At 38.3% G+C, this 16,831-nt stretch overlaps 1 protein-coding gene across 1 annotated transcript; it reads right to left on the reverse strand.

Moving 5' to 3' along the window:
• Positions 1-8,983: 8,983 nt before the first annotated feature.
• On the reverse strand, positions 8,984-15,719 carry spata4 (spermatogenesis associated 4). Its single transcript, XM_034227629.1, has 6 exons — positions 15,484-15,719; positions 13,591-13,720; positions 13,163-13,281; positions 10,717-10,937; positions 10,526-10,630; positions 8,984-10,368 (listed from the first exon to the last, which is right to left on the reverse strand). Exons 1-6 carry the CDS (start codon positions 15,582-15,584, stop codon positions 10,274-10,276), a joined length of 771 nt encoding a protein of 256 aa, XP_034083520.1. The 5' UTR covers positions 15,585-15,719; the 3' UTR covers positions 8,984-10,273.
• Between the last annotated feature and the right edge of the window lie 1,112 nt (positions 15,720-16,831).

Here is a 16,831-nt window from a genome sequence, read left to right on the forward strand (position 1 = left end):
GATTAAAGATGTAAACAAATCCTATAATGAGTCTGTAAGGATTTTCATGCAAAACATGAACGAATGTTGTCCATATATTAAAATTAAGATTGGCAACAAGAATAATAATGACTCAAAACCCTGGTTCACTCATGGACTGAAAAACGCTTGCTGTAAGAAAAATGCACTGTATAGGACATTTTTGAAAAGTAAAAGCACTGAAGATGAAAGCTGTTATAAATTGTATAAAAACAAATTGACTACAATCCTTAGAAACTGTGAAAAACGATACTTCTCTGAAAAAGCCATAGGAGATATGAAAAGTAAGTATAAGAAGGTAATAAATAGCATAATTAAGAAGAAAATAACTGACAACAGAAACGAATTTAAGAAATTCCAAACCGAAGGAAAAACCCCAACGGATGTTGCAAATAGCTTTAATGAGTTCTTTACTGAAATTGGCCCCAACCTGGCGAGTAAAATCAGCCCAACTTCATCTAAAGTGGATGATTTTATGAAAAACTGCAACCAACAGAGTATGTTCCTGAACCCAATTACAGAAAATGAACTGCTTGATATTGTTAATACTCAACACAGTAAACAGTCCAAAGACTATTTAGGACTTAGTATGAATATTGTTAAACAAGTTGCACCAAACATTGTAGCCCCCCTAGTAAATTATGCAATAAATCGTTCCAACAAGGTATTTTTCCCAATGAAATGAAAATCGCAAAGGTGATTCCGGTTTTCAAATCTGGTGATAAATCTAGTTTTAATAATTATAGACCCATTTCTTTACTACCACAATTCTCAAAAATCCTGGAAAAACTCTTTAACAACCGTCTGGAGTCATTCCTCAGCAAATGTAATATACTATGCCCCAGCCAATATGGATTTCAGAAAAATCACTACTTCTTCAGCAGTAATTGAACTGGTTGAGGAAATTACCAACAACATTGAGAAAAAAATGATTACAGCTGGTATATTTATTGACCTTAAAAAGGCTTTTGATACTGTGAACCATACCATACTGCTACACAAATTAGAACATTATGGCATAAGGGGTCAAGCCAAAGAATGGGTCAAGAGTTATCTGATAAATAGTCTACAATATGTGGACATAGACGAGGCGAAATCAAACAATCTTCCTATAACATGTCCCTCAAGGATCAATCTTAGGTCCAAAACGGTTCCTGATTTATATTAATGACATTATCAACACCTCAGACATGTTAAAATTCATTTTGTTTGCTGATGATACCACCATTCTCTGCTCCCATCATAATCTTGGTGATCTTGTTAAAATTGTTAATGCAGAATTAGAAATACTATGTAATTGGTTTGCAGTTAATAAATGATCCCTTAATGTGGCCAAAACAAATTACATGTTATTCAATACAAAGTCTGAGAGTAGAATTGACTGTATTATACGGATTTGCAATACTGAGATAGAGAAAGTTGGTGCATGTACATTTTTAGGACTCATTGTTGATGAAAAACTCAACTGGAAGCACCATATAAATTATGTACAAACTAAACTGTCAAAAATAATAGGTATTTTGTATCGTACTAAGAACATTCTCGAGGAAAAAATACTCAGAACTCTTTATAACAGTCTATTACTACCTTACCTTTATTACTGCTCCGAAATATGGGGAAACACGTACGCAACAAATCTACAAAAAATAATAACATCTAAAAAAAAAGTATTACGAATAGTCTGTGGTGTTGGTAAATATGAACACACAACTCCCATATTTAAAAAAACTCAATATATTCAAATGTATTGATATAGTTAAGCTTAAAACAGTACTGATTATGCACAACATTTACCATAACAAAATGCTTACTAACATTCAAAAGCAGTTCCAAACCACAGTCAGGAAATACCCAACCAGGCATCCTAACTAGTTGTGTAGCAAGCCCTGTAGAACAACCATCAAATCACAGCTTATCCATAATCGGAGTTAGAACGTGGAATGGACTTCACCCAGACATTTCAAGTATTACTAGTCATCAACAATTCAAAACTAAAGTAAAAACAATTATATTTGCAGATTACTCCAGCTAACAAGTATTTGATATTCCCAGTATTACTTATATATGCATTTACTTTTTTTTTTGCTCTAACTTTTATTTTTTTTCCAGTTTTCATTAGTTTTCTTTATTTGTTTTGTACTCCTTCATTTCTATACGTTTTTGACGAAATAAGTGCCATTATTATATTGATGCTAATGATGATGCACGGGAGGGCTACTCCCCATGAGCTATGCTTCAGCCCTCCCGCTTCTACTCATTTTGTTCATTTGTGTGTATGAATTATACGTTTTTGTTTTTGTATGATTTTAGTAGAATAAATAAAATAAAAAGTGCAGGCCTTTTACTTATAGTATATTCACAGGGTGGTATTTGTACTTTTACTTAACTTAAATCATATGAAACTTCCTCCACAACTGGAATTGGTCTATTGCACATGTACAGTACCAAATGTAGTGCGAAGTTAGACTTAACTGTTAATAGGGGTGGGCGGATCGATCCCAAAATATCGATACTTCCGATATTACGTTATGTTTCAAAATATCGATACTAGAGCCAATAGGATCGATACTGTTATACCCTTTTTTTCCTCTCCTCTACTCGTCAATTTAATCAAAAACGATGTGCCGACAAACACAAGTATATATGCGCTCTTTACTTCTCTCTCGTCTCCTCTCCACTGCCGCGAGTGCGACACACACGTTAATATGTTGTGTTGTGCCTGTAGAGTATTTCTTCTTCTACGACTTATTTTTCTACCTCTATTGGTTCTTATTCTTCTTCTTCTACACACACACACACACACACACACACACACACACACACACACGTGCAGTGCATGATGGCTGAGAGAAAGAGGAGCGTTGTGTGGTGCTATTTCACAACGGTCAATGACAATTTAGCGAACTGTGATGTGTGCAAGAAGGCAGTTCGCTACTGTGGCAACACAACCAATCTTTATAAGCACATGAAAAGCCACGACAGAGAAAACAAGGAGCTGCAAGAAAAAAGAAAGGCGGAAGAGGGAACTGCAGCAGACAGAGGCAGAGCCCCAGCAGTGAGACAGAGCTCCCTGGCTGCGTCCTTTCAGAGAGGCAATGTATATCCAGTAGGGGTGTAACGGTTCACAAACATTTCGGTTCGGTACGTACCTCGGTTTTTTGGTCACGGTTCGGTTCGGTACGTTTTCGGTACAGCAGAATTTTTTTTCACAAAACAAAACATATATATATATATATATATTATATATATTTTTTTTTTATTATTATTAAACTGTGAATAATGTATTCACTCAAATAAATACAAAATATAATAAAATAAACATTAAGGTGCAGCATTTCGATGAACTGAAATAATCTGTATTTGAACTGTACTGTACTAGTTCCTAAGCAGCCAGCTTGACATTAGGACTTGCTTGTCATTGTATTTTCATGTTGTTTAAAGAAAGATGAACTTGTCCACATTGCTTGCCGAAAGGGCAGATCTGCTGGCACTAACAATGTCTCCTGCTGTGGAGAACACCCTCTCTAGGGACAGAGGTAGCAGATACAGCCAGGTAGCGCTTTGCTAACATGGCAACATACAGTAAGGATACTTGGCGTTTGTAATAGCTTTGGCTCGGTATGAACTCTCTGCGAGTGGTGGAGGCTTAAATGCTAGTGGGAGTTGGGTTTGCACTTCAGTCTTTTTTCTTTTGGTACCGGTGATATTCACGTTCGGGTGATGCCTTTTCAAGAGTGTGCAAGTTTGATGTATTGCCAGCCGCGTAACCAATTTTAGTTGACCAATGCCGACAAACAGCTTTGGTTCGGTCCACCTGTCTTTGTCCTTCATCCTTGTACGTAACTGCGAAACCAAAATGTTCCCAAACCGGAGACTTCAATGATGCTGGAGGATTTTCGAGCTCAACTTTATCTGCGTTCGCCATTAATTTTCGACAGTTCCTCAAATTACTGACTACATTTGAACGCATCCCTCTGATCAGCTCTCATAGTATGCCTCTCATCCAATGAAATGACTTGCTCGCTCTATGACGCGTTGAACCCAATGTGACCAAATTACTCTGAATGCTGCGACGCAGCACCTGAGATTACTTCCAAAAAGTTGTTCACGTTCTCAATTTTTTTACGTTAAACGTTATATTCGTTCGGTACACTTCGGTACACACCTGTACCGAACCGAAGGGCCCGTACCGATAATTTCGGTACGGGTACGTGTACCGTTACACCCCTAATATCCAGGTACGGTAGTAGTGAAATTAATCAAATCTAATCTTCAGCAATCACACTATCAATAAAACAAAGGCAACAAATGAGCCAGATATAAAGATAATAAATAAGCTGTGTAAAACAATTTAAAGTCAATATAGTATACAATAAAACAATAGTAACCTACTAGGTTACTATTGTTTATTGTATATTGACTTTAAATTGTTGGCTACTATGAAAACAAAAAGTGTCCCAAATATGCAACCGAAATAAGAACATCTTTAATTATTTTGTTATTTAATTCTAGGTGACTCCAAAAGATCTCTGGAAATAACAAGAAGCCTAGCAGAGATGATTGTTAAGGACCTGCAGCCTCTCTCTGTGGTTGAAGATGAGGGTTTTAATAATTTTGTAAAGACAATTGATCCATGCTACAAGATTCCAAGTAGGAAAACTTTCATGGAAGGGAAATGACCAGCAATGTATGAAGAATGCCACTCAAAAGTGAAGAAGTATCTGGATGATGCAAACAGTGTTGTACTCACAACAGACATGTGGACATCAAGAGCCACAGAGGCATATTTAACTGTCACATGCCATGTTATTGACGAGAACTGGCAAATGCAAACATATGTCCTAGAAACGTGTAGTTTTGCAGGACAACACACTGCTCTCAACATTTGCTCAGAGTTGAAAAGAATCACTGATGAATGGGGCATAACTGACAAGGTTCAGGCTGTAGTCACTGATAATGGTGCCAATATGGTTGCTGCAGTGCGCAAAGCAGGTTGGGCGCATTATCCATGTTTTGCACACACATTGAACCTAGTGGTAAAAGACTCCATTAAGGCACTTCCTGATGTACTTGACATCCAGCACAGATGCAGTGCTATAGTGTCCTTCTTTCACCACAGCACAAGAGCAGTAGAGAGGCTGAAAGAAATGCAAAATCAGCTGAAGATCCCAAACCACAAATTGATCCAATCAGTCGAAACAAGGTGGAACTCTGTGTTCCATATGTTTGAGAGACTATGTGAGCAGAAGGAAACTGTTACCACAGTCCTCTGTCTTCTTGGAAAGAGCTCACTGTGCTTGAGTGATGAGGATTGGGCCAATATCAGTCTCTCCATTGATGCCCTGAGACCCTTTGAAGAGGTAACAAGGGAGATATCGACTGAAAAACATGTTTCAGTATCAAAAGTGATTCCCCTTGTGTCACTCCTTCTGAGAGCAACTGGAATGTATGAGCGCAAAGGTAGCAAGCTAGCTGCTGAGCTGTCAGTGCAATGCCAACGTCGCTTCAAAGGTATCGAAGGCTGTTATGGTCTCGCTGCCAGCACCTTCCTGGACACAAGATTCAAAAACCTTGGGTTCCGCGACACAGGAAAAGTGGAAACATTGAAAATGCGACTCATGAATGACATGCAGTTAGTGAACCAGACCTCAGCCACTTCAGAGTCAGCCCCTGAACCTACCACCTCAAGCTCAACCTCAGCACAAGCTCTGCCTCATCAGCAATAGCTCCTCCTACCTCAAGCTCCCCTGTAGGGGCTGCTGCATCCCCACATGCACCAACTGCAAAAGGTGGGATATGGGCAGAGTTTGACACTGAAGTGGTTGCATCCCAGCATCATCGCACGACTGGCAGCGATGTCATCATCGAAATGCGCCACTTCGCAGAAGAGAAGGTAATTCCACGGGATCAAGACCACCTACTTTGGTGGAAAAATAAGGAGCAACAATTCCCCATTCTAAGCAAGCTTGCAAAGAAACACATGGGAGTCCTTGCATCATCTGTACCTGCAGAAAGGGTTTTCTCAAAGGCAGGACAGTTAGTGTGCCAGAGAAGAAGTGTACTGAAAGCGAAAAATGTAAACATGATATTGTTTCTGAACAAAAACCTATAGTGGTTCCCAACAGGAACAGAGCCCAACAGGGGCCCAACAGGGGCCCAACAGGGGCCCAACAGGGGTTACAAGTTAAGGACCAACTAAGATTGGTATTGTATGCACTTTTTCTGTTAATGCATAAGTTGTTATAATGTTATACATAATTCATTGTTCTCCTGCAGTTTGTACTTGCCTATTGTTATTTTTCACATTTGCACTTTACATTTGCAAAAGTAAAACTTTTATTTGTCTATAAAAACTGTCCTGTCTTTAATTGAAAATGAATTCGTATTTAGTCTATTTATGATGCATTCGGCTCAAAAATCATGTCATGCAGCTCTCCCCTACATGGAAGTACATAAGACGTTTTTCATTTTGAAAAGTATCGGTATCGGCGATACTGGCCCTGAAATACTTGGTATCGGATCGATTCCAGATTGTGTGGTATCGCCCACCCCTAGTTAACAACATTATATCAGGCGGGAGGCGAGAGCTTCGAAATCATTCAATCTACATGAGTAACGTAAATTGGCGGTAGCTAAGCTAACAGCTGCTAATGTTAACGGTCTCATTATTTCAAACGGTGCCTGCAGACTAGAGTTGATTATCGATTAAAAACACATGTATTCAAGGCCGCTGCGGCACTTCCGTAACGTTACCCCCTGTCGAATGATTGGAAAGAGGAGCGGTTTTCCCCCTGAGTCAGTGTGAATGAAGCCTGTCACTAACAAGCCTAACAATTAACACGGGAGCGGCAGCTAAAATAGCAAATAAACACATATTTCGTTGTCAGAATAACGTTAATCTGATTGACTACGACTAACGTTACCGCTGCAATAACGTCACAAATATTATACTTGCTAACGTTATCATGTTTAGTTGTTTAGTTATACAAATTAAAAGAATAAGACAAATATGAATATTCAGAATTATTCACTTGGTGTCTACTTACCTAGCGTTACAGTTCTGCGGAGAAATGTTGCCGTGTTCGATCCATGGAATTAACTTTTGCATCAATCTGTAACGGTCACGGTCGCGTTTTTCCTGGAGAATATTTTCAAAAAGCCGAGGGTCACGAGGCTGCGTTAAACCAATGAGAAGGCGCGGCCTATCTGATGACGAATCGAAACCTAAAATCTATGCGGACCGGACAGACTCAATGCAAAGATATACTCTGAGGGAGTCCATCGTCCCAGAATAAACACTACACAAGTCAACACCAACACCACACAAAGAATCAACACCAAAGAGAGGTTCTGGTGCACTCTGAGAAGTGTACTTTATGTCCATTCTACTCCAAAGTGTAACAATTTATACTCTGGTCATCAGTACTCTGGGATTGTAATACTTTCGTATTTGCATATGGTGTTCTTTGGATGCAACTCAGCATTCTTTCTCCTTCCAAACACGTCTAGTTGAGTTTTTACCAAAAAGTTCTATTTTGGTTTCATCTGACCATATGACATTCTCCCAATCCTCTTCTGGATCATCTAAATGCTCTCTAGCACATTCAGACGGGCCTGGACATGTACTGGCTTAAGCAGGGGGACACGTCTGGCACTGCAGGATTTGAGTCCCTGGCGGCGTAGTGTGTTACTGATGGCAGCCTTTGTTACTTTGGTCCCAGCTCTCTGCAGGTCATTGACTAGGTCCCCCCGTGTGGTTCTGGGATTTTTGCTCACCGTTCTTGTGATCATTTTGACCCCACGGGGTGAGATCTTGCGTGGAGCCCCAGATCGAGGGAGATTATCAGTGGTCTTGTATGTCTTCCATTTTCTAATAATTGCTCCCACAGTTGATTTCTTCACACCAAGCTGCTTACCTATTGCAGATTCAGTCTTCCCAGCCTGGTGCAGGTCTACCATTTTGTTTCTGGTGTCCTTTGACAGTTCTTTGGTCTTGGCCATAGTGGAGTTTGGAGTGTGACTGTTTGAGGTTGTGGACAGGTGTCTTTTATACTGATAACGAGTTTAAACAGGTGCCATTAATACAGTTAACGAGTGGAGGACAGAGGAGGCTCTTAAAGAAGAAGTTACAGGTCTGTGAGAGCCAGAAATCGTGTTTGTTTGTAGGTGACCAAATACTTATTTTACCGAGGAATTTACCAATTAATTCATTACAAATCCTACAATGTGATTTCCTGGATTCTTTCCCCCCATTCTGTCTCTCATAGTTGAAGTGTACCTAGGATGAAAATTACAGGCCTCTCTCATCTATTTAAGTGGGAGAACTTGCACAATTGGTGGCTGACTAAATACTTGTTTGCCCCACTGTATATGCTGTGTTTAATGTAGCACCAGCAGTAACCATGAAGCACATTAGTGAGATGGTTTAATATACAGTAACAACATCAGACAACTCTGTTAATGCAGATTGATTCAGTGCACACTCACAGCACAATAAGGACAATGTATCAGGAAAGAAAATGTGCAGTTGTTGTGTTAGTTAGATACACAGTGTGCGTTTGTAATCACCATTCCTACATTTGTTTGCTTTTTGAGGTAAAAAAAACATTACATTTTCATTATTAGCTTCAACGTAAAGGTTAACTTGATTGTGCTTCATGAGAAATCCTACACTGTGCATTGTGTTGTAAGAAACTGTGGAGAAAACAACTAATCATCACCAGACCATGAGGAACACTACTCTCTTGTGACAGCCTCACAATGTTTGAATAATTAAAAACCTCAACATGTGTCCGTCAAGACATGTGCATATGCAGTTATTGGTGTACAGAAGGCACAGATAAAGTGATGCGACAAAACCCGGAGGTGGTCCAATTAAAGGGAGGAACATATGGTGCCTCTAGCGCTGATGATCTGCCTGTCAAGTCATCCAACAAACCCAGGATCCATGATCAAATTGGCCCATATTTTCCCAGTAAATGTCCTGATTTCAAAACTTTAATTAGGTAATTGTACACATCTTAATATACCTAAAGTAACCAAAATATAGGTTCTCATTGAGAGTGTAAAATGTCCTATTCATATATTTATAATATTGAGTTATAATGATTGATGAATGAATGTGTTAATCACTTTAAGGTTGCAGCTGGTAAGGCTAATTGTAATCACTTGTTATTTTGCTGGAGCCTAATCTAATAAAATGTATCTTCATTTAATGGTTGATATTTTTATGATAATAATCTATAACTACAAAGTGACTCTATCGTAAGTTGTCAAATGAATAAAGCATTAAGTTACAAACAATGACCTTACACATTTAAATAAAGGTTACATTGATAACATTTGTATATTACAATTATAGAAAATACAATAAAAACCACATAGCTTTTAGAAATGTTTAGAATAAAAGTATGGCCCTTTCTAAAATACAAATATTAAGATTGTGAATAAATGATTTCAAAAATGGTAACAGGTATGAAATGGTTGATATGTTTAAATGTGAATGCAATGGACAGGGCAGGGGAGTGCGCCATCTAGAGGCTGAATGCCATCAGTTATCAACTGCACCTTTTAAGTACAGCACTTGAGTAAGTGCATTTAGTTACTTTCCACCAGTGGGATTGTGATATGTTAAAACTTAAGGAGAATATCTAAAATGGATTATCGTATTCCTTGGGCCCGCAAGAAATTGCCTAGAAATTAAATATGGACATAATAAAAACAGTTTGTGTTACCACAGGCCTTTTAAAGACATATTCACAGATAAAACATGTTTAGCCTTTAGCCATCCACACCTTCGAAAGGTCAGTGTTTCATCAACCAATACTCCGGATAAAGACACAGTCCATATATGTGTTGACATCTATTCAACAAAGGGCTAGAAAAATAAGGAATAGTAATAATTAAATGAGAAACAAGATAGACAAAAGTGTTGCTGCAATAGCAGAAGCATTATGTGCACATTTAATTTCCTGTTTTTGTCAACATACGGCACAGCAGTGGATGTAAGCTCTGCTCGTAACTCAATGCTGCCACCTACTGGAAGAAACTGACATAGGCCAAACCTGGTTGAGTCCTTGATATTACATAAACCATGACAGACAGTCACGCCCTCTGTCTTTTGCAACAAATTATAGTCCAGTAATGTATGAGGTATAACAATCAAAACAGGCTAAACTTTTGAAAAAACACATCCATATATTAAATGACACACAAAATAGTACAATCATTTAGCAATGTTCTCCATCTAGTTCCTTTAATTGTTAATTAGGGAATGTCTGACAGGCTGGTGCACCTTTATCTCCTTAAAGGAAACAGCAGCTCCTCTGCATGTTGATGAGGAGCACACCTCTAAAAAAGACATTGGAAAATAGACAGATTAGACATTTCGCTGTCTCAGCAAAAACGTTCATGATTTACCAAAAACTGCATTCAAGCAGCATTTATTTGAATAATCAATATTTTCTGCTGGCTAATGTTGAGAGAGAATATGAAACGTAACACTTACTTGATGTAGTGCCTTCAGATTTGGCAAAGCACTCATCTCTGCGGCCTGATGGCACAAGATTTCTGGATGCCAGCCGACCCAGATTAGCTCTCCCTTTAAATCGTCCTATCCCCAAACCAAAGAAAGATATTACATAAAAGTTCTAATATTATGTATGCCCCTACAGAAAGCCCAATATCTGGGTGGCTCACCAGGGTTGTTAACCCTCTCTGCAGCCTTGTGCTCCAGGTGCCTGCGCAGGATGGCTTCTGTCTTCCTCTGGTTGGTGCTGATGTCAGGCTCGGCCATGATCTCCGTTATCCTCAGGTTGTTCTTGATTGCTCTGGAGGCTGTGGAGCGGGCCACTGCGGGCAGAAGCTCCTGGTACTCCTCATCAGTGAAGTCTGACTGTGGACCCTGCACATCTCTGATACTGAGAAGGGAGACTTAAGGATTAGCATACCTACCAGATGGCAAAAAAGTCAGATTGTACGGTGTTGATGATAAAAAGGAACCTACTTCTGAATTGATTTATCAGTAAAAAAAAACGTGCAAAGAACATCAACACTGGGATACTTTGAGCTTCATCACCTTAACAACTTTCTCATGTACCAATATAAAATACTGCTATCTGTCTGGTTACAAAATAAGTAGCTGAGGATTTTTTTAATATGAATGAATGAATGAAAACTTTATTACAGACTCAGGGTCCAGATAAAAGACAAGACATTACATATAATAAATTACATACACAGCATACAAATAATTCATAGTTTAAGAATAATTTAAATCAGTGTCCTACAATGAGACAACTATACCAATGTCTCCACAGCTGCGATTGGTAGCGTGTAGTACTAAACCTTATGTTCGATAAGGCCAAGAGGATTTCATTATCACAGTCATTAAGCCGGCAAATACATTTATACATAAGATTTCTTAAAACAGCTTGTAGAGTATTGACTCCTGCAGCCACAAACATTTCACTTGCACTAGACCATCGAGGTCTCTTCAGCAATATTCTCATGGCATCATTATAAGCTACTTGAAGTTTCCGTAAACTTGCTTTTCTGTAGTTTGACCACATATGTGCCGTTTAGAGCGGTGTGCAATATGCTCTGAACAGAGACATCTTCACTCCATCTGTACATGCACCAAACTTACGTAGGAGAATGTTTGCTTGTGCATACATCATGAGGCATTGCCTATAAATATCTTCATCATCTGTCATTTGTTCTGTAATAAAGTGTCCAAGATATTTTAATTTATTACAGACACTAAGATTAATATCAGACAATTTAAAATCAGGAAATGTCAGACATTATCCTCTTTGGTTCTAAAGATCATGACAGCACTCTTACTGGCGTTGTATTTGATGTCATGCTCCACACCATACACAGAACAAACAGCAAGAAGCTGCTGAAGACCAGCGCTAGATGGACTCAGCACAACAAGATCATCTGCATACATAATATGGTTCACTAGAGTGCTACCAAGCATGCATCCAGTATTACAGGCTTTCAGTCGCTTGGACAGATCATCAATATAGAGGTTAAAAAGAACTGGGGACATAATTCCACCTTGTCTGACACCATTGCTAACCCCAAATGGGGCTGAGACCCTACTGCCCCATTTGACTTGCATAGTCTGGTGGCCATACCAGTAGACCAGAACTCTCACAATGTATTTGGGCACCCCTCTTTGACTCAGCTTAACAAATAACTTCCTATGATTAACACGATCAAAGGCTTTAGAAGCATCAATGAAACACATAAGAACTGAGGAGTTATTACCTACTTCCTTTAAGGCGTATATACACAGGTCAGTGCCATGTTTAGCCTTAAAGCCACGGTTATCTGTTGAGTTAATAAAGTCATCTAATCTGTCCAGCAGAATTCTCTCTAGGACTTTTGACAGTATGCTGGCTAACGCTATGGGCCTATAGTTGTCTAGGCTTCCCACTTTACCGGCTTTGTCCTTAATAACTGGCACCAACAGAACAGACAACATTGAGTCTGGTAACAAGCCATGACTCATAAAGGCAGTAAAGCAGATAGAAAGAAGAGGAGCTATCTTTACACTGGCATATTTAAGATGTTCAGCAGAAATATGATCTACACCACTGGCTTTGTTGTCCGACAGCTTGTTTATAGCCATTGTCATAGTCAATTATCACCATTGACTCATTGTTATCAATATCATCTACCCTATACAGTTCACTTTGGACACAGTTGAATAAGGTACTATAACGCTGTCGCCATAACTCCACAATGTTGTCTGTTCCAGATGTTCCGTCAACAGTGCATGGTAGAGATATTTTGCATTTATTATTAGCCCTCACTTCTTTCCAAAAATCCATAACATTGTTACTTCTTAGCTTCTTAGCCATGGAATCGGCCCTCATGGCTTGCTCATTTTTACAGATGAAGCGAATAGCATACTTGTATCTTGCATTAGTAAGCTTCTTGTACTCAAACAGACCCTTGTCTGGGTCTGCCTGCCATAGCCCATGATTTGGTGGCTTCACAGGCTTCAGCATGATACTCAGCTACATACCTATTCCAGCCAGGCCTGATGTTATGTGTCTTATTGTTACTTTTGTAGTAATGCTTATGCCTCGAACTGTGTTCATTTCCTGCCCCACTCCCAATCAACGCTTACCTCTGATTAGTTAGAAGAGTGTAAACCTCCTGCACCAACAGCTCAGCTGCTCCTGGTTTGCAGTGGATGCTTCTATCAATGACGTCTTTCATCAAGTGCAGATTCTGCTTCTGTAAAGACTAAAATATAAACTATTGGTAATCATCTGATTGTGATCCCTCTAGTAGTACATGAAGGAAATTATCATAATGGGTCTTCAGTGTAGATTACTTTCAATGAATTGATATTTAAGGTTTTCTCTTGTGTCCTTGGTTGCGCTACATCACAACATGTGGGTTGGACACATTCAAGTAGTTTCATTTTTCATGATAATTCAGTAGTCTACACAAGGGAAAGATAAACCACATTTAAACCACATTCCAACTCGACAGAACAAAGATACATCTTATGCCAGCTCATTATATTTGTAGATGTTCTCCTCCTCTTACCCTCTCTATCTGTCTCCAGTTCCTCTGTTTGGAAGCCAGTGATGCTCCGTTGTCATATGCATGCACTGGAAAGTCTTGGGGGTAATAACGAGACAATATCTCTGCCACAAGGAAACCGTTAGAAAAGTCTCTGGAAATAAAAAATAAAAAGCGCAGATAACAAACTGAGTTTATTCTACCATTACAATCCACTTTGATGCTGTCCGGACACCATTGGAAAGCACTGATGTTTTCTCTCTGATCTGTTGTGTGATCCTTGATTTGTCTATTCATATGTAGTCTTACATTGTGAATTATGTCTCATATGTCTTCCTCCTTTTCATGATTTTGTGGTGCAAGAGGACAAAGAGATATTTCATCTCAGTGAGGCCCTTTCATGATAACAAAAATAAAAAGTATTTGTCACTCAATCATAATGACTAGAGCAGGGGTTCTCAAAGTGCGGCCCGCGGGCCAATGGCGGCCCTCGGAAATGTTTCTGGCGGCCCGCGATAGTTAATGTGACACGCTGAAATGCATGCGTTATATTTTAATCCTCCATGGTTCGTATCTAGTAAGAATTAGAATGGAATTTAAGAATGGTAAAACTGCGCCCCCTGGGTTGTCATTCCTAAATTATGAATGACAGCTTGTGGAAAGTTTGCTAGACTACTGGTTGCATCATGGCAACTAGGCATCTCGCGAGTTGCGGTTAAGCGGAAAATCTGTTAGTTATCAGAATCAGAAAACGGGAGTTAGCTAGCGACTTTAGCTATAGTCACTGTCTGTAGTAGATAATCCAACGTTGTGTCCTCTGCAAGTTCTTAATATATACTGTATGTATAATTGGTTAGTACAATAAAGAAAGGATTTGTTTTGGAATTATGTTGTGTTCCGTTTTTTCTTGGGCGGCCCTCAATCCAATATTGGGTACCTAAATTGGCCCTCACTCATCAAAACTTTTAGAACCCCTGGACTAGAGCAACTGTCAAACACGTGAAAAAGACCAAGCTATCCAGAGTTGTTAGTTGTGTAGCATAAGCTAATGCTCACTAACGCCATGGATTGATTTGGTTATTTTTCAAGAAGCACTCATTTTGAATGTAGGAGTAAAAGTCCTGCATTCAAAATGTTACTTAAATAAAACAACACAAATAATTAACATCAAAATATACTTAAAGTACCAAAAATAAAAGTACTCATTATGCAAATTGACCCATTTCAGAATAATATATTTTAATGTTTTGACTATATTTATTGAGCCATTAATATGTGAATTAATATGTGAATTAATGTGGTAAAGGTGCAGCTAGTTTTAATGACTTTGTGTACTGCAGGGTAGCTAGTGAATGTTACTCTAGTAGTGTAACTAAAGTCTTATTTAAGTGTTGTTTATATTTCACATGATTAATCCAATGGTGCAAAGTAACTAAATGTATTAAATAAATGTAGTGGAGTAAAAGTACACTATTTACCTCTGAATTGGAGTGGAGTAGGCCTCGTACGAAATAGCTAAATATTGAAATACTCAAGTAAAGTACCTCAAAATTGTACTTAGGTACTTTACACCACTAAATCGGCGTTACTTTTGGTTGTATTTCAAGTCATTTAGCCCGCTAACCTATCCTTTAAATGCAATGACTAATCAAGATTTGCGTCACAATTAAAAAACAAGCTAACTTCAACTACCTACATTAAATGGTAAGTAGCTAGCAGCTAGGTTAGCTGAATCCCATTGAAACAACGGTCAACGCTAACCTGTAGTTAACTTATTTCACTGAGGACTTTCCAACTACATGTGTCCCACTTACAAAGTATATACATTGACCTGGATTTGGTTTTCATTATTGCGCACTGCTAAGTGTTTGGGTTAGCTAAATTGAAGTTTAATTACATGTCATTTTTCAACGTTACCTGCGCACATTCTTCGGATAAACTGACAGCTCGAGGCTCTGCAGCCACTTCAACACTTCTCTTGGCATCCCTGCCTTCCTGGGAGACTGTGGGTAAGACATGATGCTCCAAGCCCGATGAAATCTAGAAGTAAACCGTTTGTGTACTGCTAACTCTGTAAATTACTCTATGCAAGTGGAGGTCCGCTACAGCTTGACGCCGTGATCGTTCTTTGTTTGTATAACCATGACAACAACACGACACTGTTTACGGCCCTTCAGAGGGTGTTACATTTATACAGGTTTTAAATTAATTCCAATCTAATAATTTTACTAATTTAAATATATTGATTAGAAAAATAAGACCTTGATATTATACTGAATTGCATTAATACCAGTATATGATTAATAGGCCTACTAGTGGTGGAAAGTAACCAAGTACTGTAGCCTAATTGAGTAGTTATTTTGGTATTTTCAACAATTTGGAAAATAATATTGTACTTTGACTAACTACATTTGTTTGACAAGATTAGCTAATAGTTACTTTGCAGGTTCATATTTGTATTTAAAAAATGTAATTGACTGATACATTTTAATTATAAACAGTCATTAAATAAATCTACAACTTTTCCAGCTGCAAAATAAAAATAGTTTTTCCTGAATTTGATAAAAATGGCAATTCTACATAGTCCTACCTTTTAGTTTAGTTACTTTGAGTATAGTTTGATGCTATTAGTTTTCTACTTTTACTTAAGTAACATTTTAGATGCCTTAAGACAGGGGTGTCAAACTCAATTTCAGCATTATGGTTACACTCAAAGGGCCGGTTGTAACTATATAAATAGACAGTACCAGTCAAAAGTTTGGGCACACCTTCTCATTCGAAGGTTTTTATTTATTTAAATAATTTTCTACATTAGATTAATACTAAAGACATAAAAACTATAAAAGAACACGTGGATTTATCTAGTAAACAAAAAAGTGTTAACAAATCCAGAATATGATTTATATTTGAGATTCTTCAAATGACCCCCCTTTTGCCTTGATGACAGCTTTGCACAGTCTTGGCTTCTCTATATAAATATACATATATAAATATATAATATATATTAAATAATGTATTATATTACATTATTGGCTCTGCATTGGATTATTATCAGTTCTGGTAATAACTACGTCTGAAAGCAGAGGTCTAGGGCAAATAATTGAAAGCAAATATTCAACAATTACACCAATTGCATTGGATATAATATTATTTGCAAGCTCTTGCAGGCCGCATACAATGAGGTTGCGGGCCAGATTTGGCCCACGGGCCTTGAGTTTGACACCCCTGCCTTAAGATGTCTTCCACTTGAGTATTTCTACACTGT

This window comes from Gymnodraco acuticeps, unplaced genomic scaffold (assembly GCF_902827175.1).
Source record: "Gymnodraco acuticeps unplaced genomic scaffold, fGymAcu1.1, whole genome shotgun sequence".
Classification (NCBI taxonomy): Eukaryota; Metazoa; Chordata; class Actinopteri; order Perciformes; family Bathydraconidae; genus Gymnodraco; species Gymnodraco acuticeps.